This window comes from Contarinia nasturtii, unplaced genomic scaffold, assembly GCF_009176525.2.
Source record: "Contarinia nasturtii isolate CC-2019 unplaced genomic scaffold, AAFC_CNas_1.1 Cnas_scaffold_928, whole genome shotgun sequence".
Taxonomy (NCBI): Eukaryota; Metazoa; Arthropoda; class Insecta; order Diptera; family Cecidomyiidae; genus Contarinia; species Contarinia nasturtii.
This window is the reverse complement of record NW_022198275.1, coordinates 917,931-934,456: the sequence shown is the minus strand read 5'-3', so window position 1 is coordinate 934,456 and position 16,526 is coordinate 917,931. Positions and strand designations below refer to the sequence as shown.

The 16,526-nt window shown below is 34.0% G+C and overlaps 5 protein-coding genes across 6 annotated transcripts; 4 read left to right on the top strand and 1 right to left on the bottom strand.

The window, feature by feature from the left end:
* Positions 1–212: 212 nt before the first annotated feature.
* Positions 213–4,929, top strand: LOC116343093 (zinc finger protein 845-like; the record flags this gene model as incomplete). Its single annotated transcript, XM_031770989.1, has 3 exons — positions 213–1,848; positions 2,273–4,436; positions 4,496–4,929. Coding segments are annotated over exons 1-3 (4,215 nt in total), but the record flags the coding sequence as incomplete, so codon positions are not given.
* Positions 4,930–5,131: 202 nt separating this feature from the next.
* LOC116342890 (PR domain zinc finger protein 5-like) lies at positions 5,132–6,719 on the top strand. The gene is made up of 3 exons (XM_031770682.1): positions 5,132–6,062; positions 6,133–6,506; positions 6,601–6,719. Exons 1-3 carry the CDS (start codon positions 5,216–5,218, stop codon positions 6,670–6,672), a joined length of 1,293 nt encoding a protein of 430 aa, XP_031626542.1. The 5' UTR covers positions 5,132–5,215; the 3' UTR covers positions 6,673–6,719.
* A 2-nt stretch (positions 6,720–6,721) lies between these two features.
* Positions 6,722–7,662, top strand: LOC116342891 (zinc finger protein 2-like). The gene has a single exon (XM_031770684.1). It carries the CDS (start codon positions 6,755–6,757, stop codon positions 7,535–7,537), a length of 783 nt encoding a protein of 260 aa, XP_031626544.1. The 5' UTR covers positions 6,722–6,754; the 3' UTR covers positions 7,538–7,662.
* Positions 7,663–9,563: 1,901 nt separating this feature from the next.
* On the top strand, positions 9,564–12,390 carry LOC116343004 (V-type proton ATPase subunit D 1). 2 transcript variants are annotated; one of them, XM_031770867.1, is made up of 6 exons: positions 9,564–9,849; positions 11,014–11,131; positions 11,218–11,397; positions 11,486–11,669; positions 11,738–11,832; positions 11,906–12,390. In XM_031770867.1, exons 1-6 carry the CDS (start codon positions 9,809–9,811, stop codon positions 12,026–12,028), a joined length of 741 nt encoding a protein of 246 aa, XP_031626727.1. In that variant the 5' UTR covers positions 9,564–9,808; the 3' UTR covers positions 12,029–12,390. The 2 variants fall into 2 exon arrangements, with proteins under 2 accessions (XP_031626727.1, XP_031626726.1); XM_031770866.1 differs by lacking the exon at positions 9,564–9,849 and adding an exon at positions 10,492–10,646.
* Positions 12,391–13,565: 1,175 nt separating this feature from the next.
* Positions 13,566–15,730, bottom strand: LOC116343092. Its single transcript, XM_031770988.1, has 4 exons — positions 15,433–15,730; positions 14,142–14,337; positions 13,791–14,048; positions 13,566–13,713 (listed from the first exon to the last, which is right to left on the bottom strand). Exons 1-4 carry the CDS (start codon positions 15,728–15,730, stop codon positions 13,566–13,568), a joined length of 900 nt encoding a protein of 299 aa, XP_031626848.1.
* Between the last annotated feature and the right edge of the window lie 796 nt (positions 15,731–16,526).

Genomic DNA, 16,526 nt, shown 5'->3' with positions numbered 1-16,526 from the left:
CACAATAACTAATACAGAAATAAATAAAACAACACGAAAAAAGTCTAGTCCGGTGTAAAATGTATTTAAATTGAATTTGAGCACGAATTGTGTATATCACGAACACTCCTCTTGTGGGCTGCTGTCAGACATGACAGATGTCAATCTTTTGCTCCGACTGGTATGTTTACGAATTTCATGCCAATTGTCTACAAGTGCTTTGATATCCAGAAAAAAGGGCACAGAACAATCATGGAAAGTGTTTTCGTCATCGAAAATCCAATGGATATAAATCTCTTTGTGAGTGAATGCAATGAGGTGCAAAAATTGAAATTAGGTGAAATATACCAGATGCGAGACAACACATTGTCAATATGCTGTGTCCATTGTTTACAAGAGTTTCAATATTTCACTGAATTTTCGTTGCATATTCAAGAGCATTTTGTACGCAATGAAGTGACCAAATTGAAGGAAATCAACGATGATTCGAGTAGATCATATGAAAATAGTACCTTACAATATGCCGACTGTGACAAAGAATCGGAAGTAAAAATGGAAAGTGATTTGTTCGATAAGGAGTTTGATTTGGCAAATAAATGGTGTGAAGAAGATCTCATCGATAATAAACATAGCATTTTTGAGCCCGAAATAAATGTCGAATCGTTTGAACGACTTCCAAAATCACCATCGTTTGTCGAAGGTACGGATTATGATCAGATTAACGGTAAATATCGGTGTTCAACATGTAATCATGAAACAGCACAATGGGAACATTTCAAAGATCATTTGATGACACATTCGAATGTCCGAAATGTCCTGTGTCCGCTGTGCTCGAAAGCATTTGCAGCCGTTTCATATGTACGTAAACATGTAAATCGAACACATAAAATGAAAATCACCGCAGATAAAATACGAGAGGCACAACCATCATTTAATTCAGCCATTATTGTACCGCCAGCCACTGAAGCCAAATCATTCGTCGAAGGTGAAGATTTTGAAAAATCCAATGGTCGATTTAAATGTTTAACTTGTGGCCGTGAAATGTTGGATCATGTCAAAGAGCATCTGCTTACTCATTCGAACGAGAAAAATGTATTTTGCCCAATTTGTGAAAAAACCTTTATAGCCGTATCGTATGTTAGAAAGCACGTCAATCGTGCACATAAAATGAAAATTACGGCAGAAGAAATTAAATCGGCTCAATCATCTTTCAATATTCCACGGGAGGATAAAAATCGAACAAGGAAAAATGTTCTTACATCTGTGGCGCGTTGCCCGAATAGAAATTTGGAAAAAATAGAGAAATATTTTGAATGTTTTGTTTGTCATCGACAATTTACGAGCTTGAGTTCACTGCGAATTCATCAGAAACTACATAGCGGCATCAAATATGCTTGCCCTCATTGTAATAAAGTATTTGCAATGCGAAGCTATGTTCGTGACCATATTGTGGCCATTCATGGCCTAAAGAGAGACGAAATTCCAAAGGATAGCATTCAACAGGCGACAACTGTTATGACATCAGGCTCTCAGCAAAACAATGAGCTGTTTGACTGTAATCTATGTCATAATCAATACACTAAGAAACAGACGTTGCGTCAACACATGAAAACACACACTTCTGGACCGTTTTTATGTGTTACATGTGGGTCGGTGGTTAAATCTCTCGCCAATTTACGGTATCACATGGAACGACATCAAGCCGATCCAAACAAACGACACAAATGCAATATATGCGAAAAAACCTACCCGACTTTGCGCTACATGCAGAGTCATTTTCGTCACATTCATTTGAACAGAAGAGAAAGAAAAAAACCAAAGAAATCGACCGAAATGGATAGTGTCGGGGGTGCTTTACCAAAAGAACATGTGATTTGTATTTAAAAATAATAATGATCATTCCATTAGTCCCTTTGAGTAAGATTCTGATAATTTTAAGTAAAACTTCAAAATAAAAAAATCACTTCAAAAATGTATCACAACCGAAAATAATTGTACTTTTAATTTCAACCGACAATGCTTGAATTCTCTCCGATTTTTTTAGCTCCACTTTCTTAAATTGTTCAAGAATTTTCTTGAAACTGTTCTATATATGCGTATGAAGTTATGAATTTCTAAAAAAAGAAAAATACCACTGTTGTAGCAGTTCAATTTCATGACTCGAACGCCATCTGAATGCTGTAAATAGAAAGAAAGGTGTTTCTCTTACATCCACATACATTTCTCCTTATCCTTACATTATTTTTATTTCATTGAAAAAATACCAGAGAGCACGAGTGGTTACGTTTCACAGCACTATTGGTGCTGTCAAAAATCTAAAACGTCAAACGTTAATGGTAAAGAATGTTTACAATTAGCTCTCGAAGCATTTTCATCAATTGAAAATCATCGTAAAAATTTAACAACAAAAATGGAGAGTGTTTTTGTTGGTGAAAGTTTGATTGATATAAATCAATTGACAAGTAATGGTGATAATCAATTCAATAAGTTAAAAATTGGTGAAATTTACCAGATGAGAGACAACACTTTGTCGATGTGTTGTACGCATTGTTTACAAGAATTTCAATACTTTACGGAATTTTCACTGCACATTGAAGAGCATTATCTACGCGGCGAAATTGCTCGGCTGAGTACAATCAAAGAAGAAATTGAAACCGAAGTACAAACACCAGACGAAGAAGAGCTTACAAACTTTGAGTTGCCACCACCGGAATTACTGGAAGTTGAACCCGACGTTAAATGTGAAGTAAATCAATATGAAAACGATGGTTTTTTCGATTATGATTCGGATTTTGCGTGGTCCAATCATGACGACCAAAGCAGTTTAGTAGACGAAAACGAATCGATGCAAAAAATAGTAGATAATCTACATATAAGAACGACAGCAAAACCTGAACCCGTACCGTTGATCAAATTAGGAACCGATTATGAAAAAGTAGATGATAAATTCAAATGTTTGACATGTAATCATGTAACAGCAAAATTGAAACATTTCAAAGATCATGTATTGACCCATCGAGCAGTAAAACACGTCGAATGTCCGATTTGCCAAAAATTATTTGCAAACGTTTCATATGTGCGCAAGCATTTGAATCGTACACATCGAGTTAAAATGACCGGTGAAAAAATTAGACAAGCTCAACCGTCATCAAACGAGGCAGAAGCTATTGATTCAGCGCTTTTTTGGACAAACCCAGCAGCACCAGCACTATGCAAATCAGAACCACAACGAAAAACGTACACCGAAACAAAATCGTTTGTCGAAGGTGAGGATTACAAGAAATCCGATGATAAATTCGAATGCTTGACTTGTAATCGTAAAATGGTCAAATGGGATCACATGAAAGAACATCTGTTAACGCATACAAGTGAGAAAAATGTATTTTGTCCAATTTGTGCGCGGGCCTTCATCACTGAATCATATGTGCGAAAGCATGTCAATCGAACGCACAAACAAAAAATTACGGCAGAAGAAATAAAAGCCGCTCAGTCTGGCATTGATATATCGCAAACGAAAGAAAAGTGGATGGTTGAACGAGAGAAGAAAATCGCAAAACAGGCAAAATTAAATAGACCAAATGCGACAACAGCAACAACTGAAAAAGAAACAATACGTTGTTTGGATTGTGCCAGACGATTTACAAAGCCGCGCTATGCTCAGAAACACATGCGTTTAATACATGCAAAAGTATTTACCATCAATGAATTGATGAGTGGTCAATCGTCTATTCCCAATATCGCGGATGATGATGGTGATTGTGATGATGATGAAAATGATGACGAAATTAATTTGAGAACGGATGACGATCCAAACATGGAAATAACTGACAATAAAGAAATTGACACGGAGCTGGGAAAGAATTTTGAGTGCTATGAGTGTCACAAGCGCTTTGTTCGATCGAATTCACTTCGAATTCACATGAAACTGCATAGCGGCATCAAATTTTCTTGTCCCTACTGTGGGAAAGTATTCGCATTGAAGAGTTATGTTCGTGATCACATCGTGATTATGCACGGCATCAAACGTGGTGATATTCCAAAGGAAATTATTCTACAAGCAAGCGGCAATTACATTTATAATCCGCAACCGAATATCGAAGCATATGAATGCTATTTGTGTCGAAATCAATATCGAAAACGTAATCGGTTGCGTGAACACATGAATTCACATATATCTGGTCCATATTTGTGTGTGATTTGCGGTGCTGTTTATAAATCTACCGATACCCTGCGACATCATATGGAAAAACACAAAGCCAATGGTGTACGATATGAATGCACTGAACCAGATTGCGGCAAAAGTTATCCTACACGACGATATATGCTATCGCATTATCGCACCATTCACTTGAACAAACGACGAAAGAGAACAGCGGTGGCTAAAAAACGCACGATTTCATGCGAAATATGCGGTCAGACATTTGTAAATCAGCACAATTTGAGGATGCATATGACAGGTATACATTAATAACAAGCAAAACAAATAAAGTCCAACGTTTTTTTTCTACTTTTTTAGTACATGATCGAAATCCGGATGAATTAACTTGTAACATTTGTGGATGGGAGTTCAAGGAGCGTGGCAATTTACGACAGCACATGGAATCACATGGAAACAATAAAACCAATTGCAACATTTGCAACAAAGTCCTTTCGATTCGTTACATGGCCGAACATCTACGGATTCATACGGGGAACAAAGAGCATCAGTGTGCCACCTGTGGAAAGCAGTTCGTGTCAAGAGAAAGGTTAAAGCGACATAATCTTCACCATACAGCTGAACCAAAGTTCAAATGTGATTTATGTGATAAAGCATACACCCGTTCCGATAAACTATTGTATCATCGACGATCTCATGACCAACAAATGACACACACATGTCAAAAATGTAACAAAGGATTTCTCACTCATAAATCGTTGCGAAAACATGAAAATCAACATTATTTAGAAGAAAAAGGCATTCTAAAATCGAATTAAATTCATGTTGAATTGTATTTGTTGTAAAAAGTAATGATAATAAATATGACTATTCTATCAAATATTTTCAAAAAGTTTTCGATTCCCCTCTTGCGATTTTGCACGATTGTAGACCGGACCTTATGTCCGATTGACAAATGTCACAAAATCGGTTCTGTCAAAACTAAATATAAATATACCGAAATCAGTGTTTATTGTTTTGTTTACTTGTTTGGGAAAATGCGTTTTTATTCGTCAAAATCGATCGACCAATTGCATTAAAATGTATCAAATCGAAAGTGTTTTCATTGGCGAAAGCCAACAGGGTGAAGAGGCGTTAATAAAAACTGAAGTACAAACGGAAATCATAAATTGTTTTAGAGTTGGTGATGTAACACGAATGGCGCCGAACCAATTTACCTTGAATTGTTCACAATGCTCAAAAAGTTTTTATCATTTTCCGGAATTTACTTTGCACATTGAAGAACATTTTTTGCTAGGAGACGTCTTTATCTCATCCACCGCCACCGTTGATGATAGTTTCATCAATAATGTGTTGAAATCGAAGAGGATTGTCAATGAGGATGTGGTTAAAATTGATTACACTGACGAAAATGAACCAATGGAAATTGTTGGCGATGACATCGAATACGACAATAGTTTTATTGAAATTGAAAAAAATGATACGGAAACAATGGTCGAGTACAGAGCGAACGACAATGATGACCACATTCCATCCGACACAGTCGAAGAATTTGAATCAGTATTCGATTTACCACAATTCATCGAAGGTGTTACATACAAAAAGGTCGACAATGGTTTTGAGTGTATGATTTGTGGTTTTAAAAGTGCCATGAAAAACAATCTCAAGTCACACATTTCTGTGCATATAAAAAGTAAAAAGTTTCACTGCTCAATATGTATAAAGGGCTTTAGTAGTATTCATTATGTACAAAAACACATTAAGTCCATACATAAACAAACAATATCGGCAGATGACATACGCAAAGCGCAAAACACACTCAAACAAATTGTAAAACCGAAAAAATCCGATCGAAATGGTAATGCGCCGGACGAAGTATCGAAATTGAAATTAAATGTGCTCAGCTCCAATTACTGGCGAACAGAAGGTAAACGATATACATATCAAATAGGGGAAAGCAGTCATTTTGAACTTATTTTTTTGATTTTTCTTTCCAGGCAAAAATTTCCATTGTCCTTTTTGTGTGCAATGGTTCTGTAAACCAAAGTATGTACAAAAGCACATACGGTTGGTGCATGGACGAAATTGTAAATTGGATGATATTCTGGCGGCTCAAATTCAACCCGAACTTAAGCCGGAACCAACAAAATCCGTTGAAATGGTCACTCAAAAACAAATTGAATCATTGCAACGCGAACAGTCGAAAGATACAGGAAAACGTGCCAAATCATTTGAATGTTTTGTGTGCCATACAATGTTTGTGTCAGAAAAAGCGCTTCGATATCACATGCCTTTACACTCGGGCATTCAGTACAGATGTCCATTGTGTGAAAAATACTTTTCGATGCAGAAATACGTTCGCGATCACATGGTAATTTTGTTTGCTTTCAATTATGAAAATCATTTTCATTGGTAAATCATTCAGTACTGCCAATACATTATTTTCTCTTTCAATCCAATTCCAGATTTACAAGCATGGTTTTGATAAAAAATCAAAATTACCACCATTAAGAAAGCGAAAAAATAGAAAATTTTGAATACCACAAGCCCAAAGTTTCAAGATTTGAATGTTATTTGGATCATCGAACGTATCCATCGCGAAGCAAATTAAATTCGCATATGAAAAGTCATTTGGATGTTTTGGATTGCACCATTTGCATGAAAACATTTAAAAGTGTTGAGAGTCGACGTCGTCACATGCAACTTCATACGGCCGATCCAAATGTACAGCACTATTGTACGTTGTGTAACAAAGGATTCTCAGTGCGCCGGTACTTGATGAGCCATATGCGAACAACCCATCGAAATCCAAAGGCAAAAGCGGAAAGACCACCCAAAACGGCGAAAATTCTCACATGCGAAATATGCCAAAAAGTATTCGACAAACAAGGAACGCTCAATAAGCATAAGAAACGACACAACAAAGAACCAACACGCTATATGTGCGATCATTGCGGTGAAGAATTTGAAAATAGCCACATTTTACGCAGACATCTATCGTCCGTTCATAAGATCAGTAAAAAATATTTCAAATGTAATGTGTGCCATAAAGTCATTCCAAAGAAGCGTGAAGAAGAGCACGGGAAATTCCACTCGGGCGAAAGAGATCATCAATGTGAAATTTGTGGTCAGACTTTTGTGACCGAAGGATTATTGAATACACACAAGAAACGACAGCACGGTGGATCAAAATATGATTGCGATATTTGCCCCGAAAAATTTGATCAACCGAAGAAACTGTTACATCATCGTCGATCACACAACGAACCAATGGAAATCAATTGCAGCATTTGTAATCTTGGATTCTTTAATGCCAGATCATTGGCTAAACACGAAGTTAAAAAACATGGACAGAATTTGACCAAATTTGAAAGCGACAGCGATAGTGATACGCTGACATAAAATGCCGTTTAATTTTTATTGAACTACATTGTTTTTCGGAAGAAAAAAAAAGATTTTACTTTTCATTCATTTAGCGATTTAGCCGCTTAGGAACATAGTTTTTTAAAACATATATTTTAAATAAATTGCCATTTTAACTCATGTGAAAATATTCAGTTTCATAGAAAAATAAAATAAAGTATACGTTCGAAAATAAACAATGTTTTAAACACTGGTTGTACATACGTTTAAGTATGCAAGGAACCTAACTACAAACGCCGGTCATATGACTTCGTTGACTATGGTTCCACTAAAGATGAGTTTATAAGTTATATAATCAATTGGTTAAAATTGTCGGATGTTTAGCACACATTTTATTTACGCCATTTGAAAAACGTAAACATGGTTAATACATTCAAACCGAATAGACTGAATTCTGACAATAGTTGTGTACATTGTCAAAAATTGTCATTCCCAGTGAGGCAACCAATTTTTATTTTCTCTCTCTCTCTCTTTTATTAAATCTATTCTTTTTTTTTGTACATTCAGTCTGAATGATTCAGGTTTCCACATCGATAGTTCTGGTTGAACTGTAAACAATAAGACAGTGAATAGATTGGGCTACAGCTATAGCAGTGCTATTTTCACAGCTCCTATTCATAGGTGCTATTTGTGAACAATGCATACGGGCAGCGATTTTATGATACAATTCTGGACAATAGACCTATTGATTTGTTTATGCAAAAAAAATGTAAAATACTAAAATCAATTGTTCTATTTAAATTTTGAACATTTCGTTCGGAATTGTATCATAAAATCGCTGTCCGTATACGTTGTTCACAAATAGCACCTATGAATAGGAGCTGTGAAAATAGCACTGCTATAGCTGTAGCCTAATCTATTCACCGCAATAAGACTGATAAGAAGCGCGTTTCATTCACTTTAACATATTTTGACATCGCAAGGTCTTTTTCAATTTTGAAACTTTGTTCGTTCTATACCGAAGTCAAATGATTGTAAAAAAAAACTCTATTTTCAAAACTCAGCAAAAATGATGAATTAGATTACACGCTACATAGTAGAGAGTATGCTATTATATGACCGCGCATTCATCATTCCATGAATAGAATGACATAATGTTTAATTGAATAATAGCTATATGAAAATTGCAAAGATGCTATGGTTATTACCGTTGCCTCCTCCAAATTAATTGCTCGTCGTTATTTGAAATGAATTAAGAACAAATATCAAGAATCGACTGTGAAGCAAAGGAGAAAATCAACTAAAAAAGCTTGTAAATAAATTAATTGATGGTCATCAAAATACGCATCAGTCTACACTCGATTTCGTCAATTCGAAATAGATCTAATAAATTTCGCGTTTTTTGGCGGTTGATTGTCTGAGCGCAGATCGGCAAATTTTTTTTTTTCGGCAAAAAATTTTTCTCGACTAAATTTTTACTGCTTCATAATGTGGATATTTATAAATAGATCACATTTCACAATATACAGTCAACGCAAAGATGATCGGCCGATTTATGCAAAGGTCTTTTTAATGTTCCTGGTTTAAGTAGAAGAAGATTTATTTTTAGGCAAACATTTGTATTTTACGAACTATCCCGGCAAAACATAGGAAAACATAAACTGCATCTGTGTTTGAACATAAAAAAACAATGGAATAGAGTAATTTCGAGTAATTTACTGTATTAGCATCATATGTGAAATATGAATATAACTTTGTAAATTGTGGTAAATTGTGGCATATCGTAAAAGTCATTTTGAAATATTCACTCGTCAATTAATGTTTCTCTCTCTTTCAATTTTCGTATTCTGATTTTGGCAATGCCATCGATTGGCCGCAGTTTTTGTCGTTAAACTAGCCAAATTTATTGCTCTCCCGCAAAATCTTGTACACCACCCTAATAAACGAGATATATGCACATACATGCACACAATGTTATGTGTGACGAATAAATGATGAGCTCTGTTCTATGCGAGATCTGGGATTGCTTTTATTTTTATGAGCAACGCGCGATCGGCTAGACAACGTTAAAAAGCAGCAATAATTTTTCTCGTGCGTTTGCAACTAAAAAAATTCACAAAATAATTGAAAAGTGTAATTTTTTTTAATTTAAACACAAGCAGAACCAGTTCAGAATGCACAGAGGTGCATTTTATCGAAAATTAATTTGACCCAAAGTAAATCGTTCCGGTGAAGTGAACTACTCAGAAATAGCAGTTAAAAATACAAACAATACGCTCTCAAATTGATTTGATCAAGAAAATAAAAAAAATGTCACAAAAAGATAGGCATCAAGTCTTCCCCTCCAACGGGTAAATAATTATTAAATTAATAGTGGTGTTTTTTGTGTAGAGCAATGTGAATATGATTCGAAAGGATAATTTTGGAATAGAAATATGTGTCTGTGTGAAGTGTGATCTTGTGCGATGGATGTGAATCATTGATGTCGTCAATCTCTGTTCAATAAAAAAAGTTCGTTACCTCTCTAGACGACACGGTGATTTAATATAATATGTATCAAGGTTATATCTACTACGCACTTAAACTACATCCGATCATTGTATCATACAAAAGACGAAAATGGAAAAATATCCAACGGGACATTTGTGAATGCAATACATTCATGATGTTTGCGTACCGTGGCTGTAGTAATGATGTATATCATTGCTGCGTTAAATCTATCTAATTTAATTGAAAACCAATACCAAATGCGTCCAAATAATTTCCGAACGAAAATCAAATTCAAAAATCACGAAAATTCAAATGTAACCTTTCAATTTATTTTCAATGAAATAAAATCGTCTTTTGTCCTTGCACGCCATCTACCGGAATGCAATTCAATTGAAAATGAATACTTTCAATCGCTTAAAGCTCCCCATGGCACAACGTGTAGCGCCACAAAAATCCACGACGTATTTTCAACCAACTATGACATAAAAACTAAATTTTCTATAGTGTCAGCTGACTTATTCACTTGTGATCACGATTTATTTGTAAAAACACGGAATTGTACAGCTACAAATATTTGTTAAAGTTTATCGATTTGAAGCGAAAATTTTGCTGAAAAAATGTCCGGAAAAGATAAATTGGCTATTTTCCCATCTCGTGGGTAAGTGATTGCAATTTGATTATCGAATGAAATGGGAAAAATATGGACAAATTTCGGAAATTATCTATATTGATACTGCTATCAACAACTAAAGTCACAGAGAAAATAAATCACAGTATATTCAATCGAAAAAAAGTGTTTCAACACCGAAAATGTGTTATTGTGATTGTTTTTAAAATCATCATTTGAATACCCATCAATATTATTTTAAGAAAGTTTTTGTTGCATTGAAATTCGTTCGTCAAAAAGTCACAAGACATTCGTTGTAAATCAAGGTCTTGACACTCTGCGCGACTATTGTCAAAATATAAATTGCATGCGAAAGGTTCTTTTTAATGATTGGTCTGTGTTTTTCGCATTTTCATAGGGCACAAATGTTGATGAAATCACGTCTAGTTGGTGCTCAAAAAGGTCATGGCTTGCTAAAGAAGAAGGCAGATGCATTGCAAATGAGATTCCGGCTAATTCTTGGCAAAATCATCGAAGTGAGTATATTTCATGTCATAGGAAATAACATTGCATTTGATATTTGACAAAATGTCTAATGTCCATTGATATTTGCAATTCACAGACAAAAACTTTGATGGGTGAAGTTATGAAGGAAGCTGCATTTTCATTGGCCGAAGCAAAATTCACAACGGGTGATTTCAATCAAGTCGTTTTACAGAACGTCACCAAAGCGCAAATTAAAATCCGCACAAAGAAGGACAATGTGGCTGGTGTTACACTTCCCGTGTTTGAATCATACACCGTATGTGGAGAAAAACGTTTTTATTTTGTCATATATACCGTTTATTTACTCAAATTTTATGTATTCGGTTCTTGTTGTTTTTATATAGGACGGTTCTGATACCTACGAATTGGCTGGTCTAGCTCGTGGTGGTCAACAATTATCGAAATTAAAGAAGAACTACCAAGCGGCCGTTAAATTGTTGGTGGAATTAGCTTCGCTACAAACTTCATTCGTTACACTTGATGAAGTTATTAAAATTACCAATCGACGTGTCAACGCCATCGAGCACGGTAATTTTTGGTGAAATTATAAACGAAACTCACTTTTAAAATTCTAATCAATTCATTTTTTTACACAGTCATTATCCCACGTATCGAACGCACATTGGCCTACATTATTTCCGAATTAGATGAGTTGGAACGTGAAGAGTTCTATCGTCTCAAGAAGATTCAGGTAGGCAATCGTTGTTTTTTCAAGCCATCAATTTTCGAAAATCCGTTTATATACGTTTCTATTTCGTGTTTAGGATAAAAAACGTATCGCCAGAAAGAAAGAAGAGGCCCGGAAAGCGGCCCTGCTGGAACAAGGAATTGACGTGCGCGAATCTGCCAACATTTTGGAAGAAGAAGACAATGACTTATTGTTCTAAACTCACTTAATTTCATTATCTTATTCAATCGCAACAAGTTCTTTTTTCATGCATTGCCAATTACTCCGGCTGGGGTGCATGCAACACAAAAACAATAGAATTGGAATTTTAGAAATGACAATGTATTTCTTTTTGTTTTTATTTTTTGCCATTCACAAAAGTCCAAAATTTCGAAAATATATATCCAGCACCAATAATATTGTTAGGCTGTTGATTTTAATTCAAAAACACTGTGCAAAAAAGTATAATGTACAATAATTATTTGGGTATGATGTAAAATGATCAGTATTTTAATTGGCAAAACATGTTCATTAAAAATATATAAAACCATTGGTTGACCACTCGATTGAGTATTGAACGAATCTTCTTTTTCAAAACAACCATATTTTATTTGAGAGAAAGAAATACGAGAGAAGTAAAAGAAAATGTTTTTGTGTTTTATTAAAGGCAATATGTAGTGTAATTGTATTAATTAATTAACCAAACACAGAAAATATTCCAATGGATTTATTCCATATTATATTGTAAATGTTTTAAAAAAGAATTCTATTCAAATAAATGATATCAGTTTACATTGTGCGTTTCATTTCATCAAATTTTAATTTTAATTGCCATTTTAATACGGTGATTTTCATAATCTATGTTACGAATCCTAACTTACGATGGTTCCATTAATACCAGACCGTTAGAGCTTCTTAAAAAATGAACCAGAGGAAATTCGAATGACTGAAAAATAATTTGATATTTAGTATTTCACGTTAGTAAAATGAATAGGTTTTTTGGTGGGCGAAAGCTGCAGTTTATTTGATAAAAGCCGTGGCAAAAGTAACACAGTGAGATATAAGTGCATAAATATAACAAATAGTGTTTGGTTATTATCATCACAATGAAATCAATAATCTGTTGAACATTTTAGCGATGTCATGCTCGTCTGACGTACATATAATAAAATTGAGACGGTTAATGTAAAGTCTGATAAAAGTGATTTCTTTTTTGTTTAAAGTCATCAAAATGACTTTTTTTAAATAAGATACATGACTTGTACGTACTTGTATATTATTCATGTAACAAGAACCGTTTTTAACTTGGTTTTTAATATCGATATTAATGAAGTATCATAAAAAAGGAATATCCTCTATTTGCCACCTGAAATCATCATAATCAATTATCAATATCAAATGCACATTCAGTTTGACTCAAAATTTCATATGAAATTACTATTTTGAAAGTTTCGCGTGTGCATAAAATGTTGCCAAAACCTTTAAGCATAACGGGTTGTTGAGTATTAATTAAAATAGTTGGTATCATGCGTTGAACGTCCAATGGAAACAAGTGCCAATCACATTGATAAAGACACTCATTCACATCCATAAATCCATTTGTTATATTCTCACCAAAATTGCAGAGAAAAAATATAGTGGAGAATGACCAGAATATGAGATCAATTTGAGTCATCAGAATGGAGAAATTGGTATTGTCTTGAGACAAAATTTAAAAAAAAAGAGAAATTGTTGCATTGAATCATTTGCATTTGAAGTTAAATCTTAAAAATAACATTATTAAACGTAATAAAACCCACCAATTCAAATTCAGCTATTAAAAGAGTGCTGCAAATTGTTACACTACTCCACAAAAAGTAGATCAAGAAAATGAACTCATAAGCATCCGCATACTTGAAGGCAAATCTTAAAATAAATGTTACCCCCTTACTATATTACAACAGTTTGTGGTAGTGGTGTAATCGTGGATATATATACTCAACTCTTTCACAGTCACATGAAATTCAACGAATTCTGAGAGTTTGCCCTTAAGTTCTGTCTGATTCCTTCCATCCTTGCCAATTGCATTTAGAGTGTTCACTTCTTGTTTGAGATCATTTACGAAGGCAAGTATCATACAGCATGAAGTGGTCGCATAAATTAGGATACTTGCAGTAGCGAGTAAAACGCAATAGATACACATAACATCTACTGTAAAAGCTACCAAATAGTTGATGGGATCTTTCCAGTCGAATGGGTGCCTATTTATTTAGACATAGAAAAAATAGTCCAAAAATAGAAGGATATTAACCAAAATAGTTTCTTAACTGGAATAAAAGTTATATTCAATTTACCACATAAGAAACGGTAAGCGAAATGATTCATTTTCTAAATCAGTTGCAAAGTAGAGATAGTAACATAGGACGAGAAACGGGGTAGTAATGCCAAAAAGAGTCAATTTCATCATTAAAAACTCAATTAATTTTGTCCATTTTTCGGCCTTTTCATTTGCCTCCTCGTAAATTGCCTGAGACACCGTGTTCTCTATTCCTAGGTATTGATAAATTAAATTTAATGTATGCATTAGATCTACAGCTATTGATATATCAACGCATCTCCTCGCTCAGACGCTGTGTATGCTGGACAATATAAACATTTTAAATCATTTCAAACAATGATAAAATTGTTATCTCCAGCATACACACCGTCCGATTTTCTTATTGATATATGATTAGCAGTAATAAATATCTATCTAGATCTAATGTATGATTTAATGTCTACTCATTATTATGAGAGTGTATCGAAAATATTAAGTTTTTTGGAATCAATGTTGCTCCTACGCATAACCTATGCCAAATGGTCCCACGAATCACGCTCAGGTGTTTTTTTAAGCAATGTGCCTCTTTTTATTTAGACTTTATTGAAAGTATAGTGATTTTTTATCAAACTCAAGAATCTTAAGAATTGACCATTTTTGTGTATCTTTGCGGTCATATTGGCTATTGCGTATATCCTGAACCTCCTAAAGGCATAGCTATGCATTTACAATATATCGGATTAGAATGAACAATGCGTTTGCAACATTTAATAGAGAAATACGAGGGAACGCATCTCTCTGACCATGGTGAGGTACACTTTGAAATTCCAAGAATAATAAAAAATGCACTGTAAAACCGATTGAATTAAATTCACATTTATTCTAATATTTGGAAAAAGTCATCAATTAAAATAATAAAACAATAATTAAAATAATTTGTTTGAATTAATTTTGTTAGTTTTGAGCAACACACAATGCAAAATAAAGTTGTACGAGAGAAAATGATTAGAACGAAAGTAACAGGCACGATTAGTTCGAAAGTCTCAAAAGCAAAAGTAAGAATACATTATACTAAAAAGATTAAAAAGTTACAATAAAAATATTTCTATATTCTAAAAAATACGGAATTGTTTTCTTTGTTTAAAAACACTGAATATTTCAAATCCATTTCAATAAGCAAATAACTTTATAGTTTATCAAAAGCTAAAAGCAGTGTTATGCACTAGAGTGTTGAATGGAACACCAGCCGGTTAGTTTGATACGCGAAAGTGCGAAACAATATTGCTCGATTTCGATTACACTTAAAATGTAACTAACTTTGTACCTACTTTTTTCTATTACTGCTTCAAATTCCTCAATCAGCTTAAACATGTTAGATGCCTTCCAAAATATTATAATTAAGAATAACAGGTTCGCTATCGCTGTAACCAATCCATAAAAGCAATCCGAATATTCTTGCATGGTTCTTGCTTCGGTTAGAATGCACATTAATGTCGATATAACTGCTATTAATAATACAAGTGAAGCGGCCCAAAAATTGCTACTTATCGAATGATTTTCAAATGCTTGAGGCTGATATACGCCCAAATGTTCATAGATTTTTCGTGTCGTTTGAAAAATTTTCATAATTTCGTTTCTGATTATTTTTGATTCAATTTGAATTTGAAATGATTGGCAAATGTTTCGGTGTTTTATTTTTTGGAAAAATTGAATTTTGGTTGAGTTTTTTCAAAATATTTTTGAACTTCAACAATGAAATTTCTCTTGAGTTTTTTGAAAACCAAAAATGAATTCAATGATTTTGTTATGGTCGATTGAAATCACAAGTGTAAAAAACAGACGATTCTATTTACTATTAAGTTAGTATTTTTTTGTTTTGAAAAAAAGGGAATATTATTTTGCGACTAAGTTCAATGAGATCCAGAACGTAACTGAAACCACATACGATTCTATTTGAATTCAATATTGACATTTACTGCTGCACAGTGCACGGGTATGAAAATATTAACATATTGGAAAATATAAATAACTGCCAACTTGGCAGTGCCAAGTAAGCTGGAAATTCCTAGAAGTCTGATACAAATCAATTGCAACAAGGACATTTTCACGTAGTCTGAACAACATATGCATTTTTTATTGTTTTGAATCTATTTTCAGCGGCAAGAATCGTACGATGTTAAAGAATTGTCCAAACACGTATGTAAAATGATAGAGGTGACCTTTCGTTTTATTTGTACAAGAAAACGTGGCGATATGTTCGCTTATATAGATTTTCTTCCACCCTGGTCTCGGAAAACACATGTTTGAGGTGCCAGAAATGTTGACCCATTGCAATACTTTCCCCTTGCACACTAGGTGTGTGCAGAAAAGTAATATCCAGCACCAATAATATTGCTTCTTTGTTGATTTAAATTCGAAAACA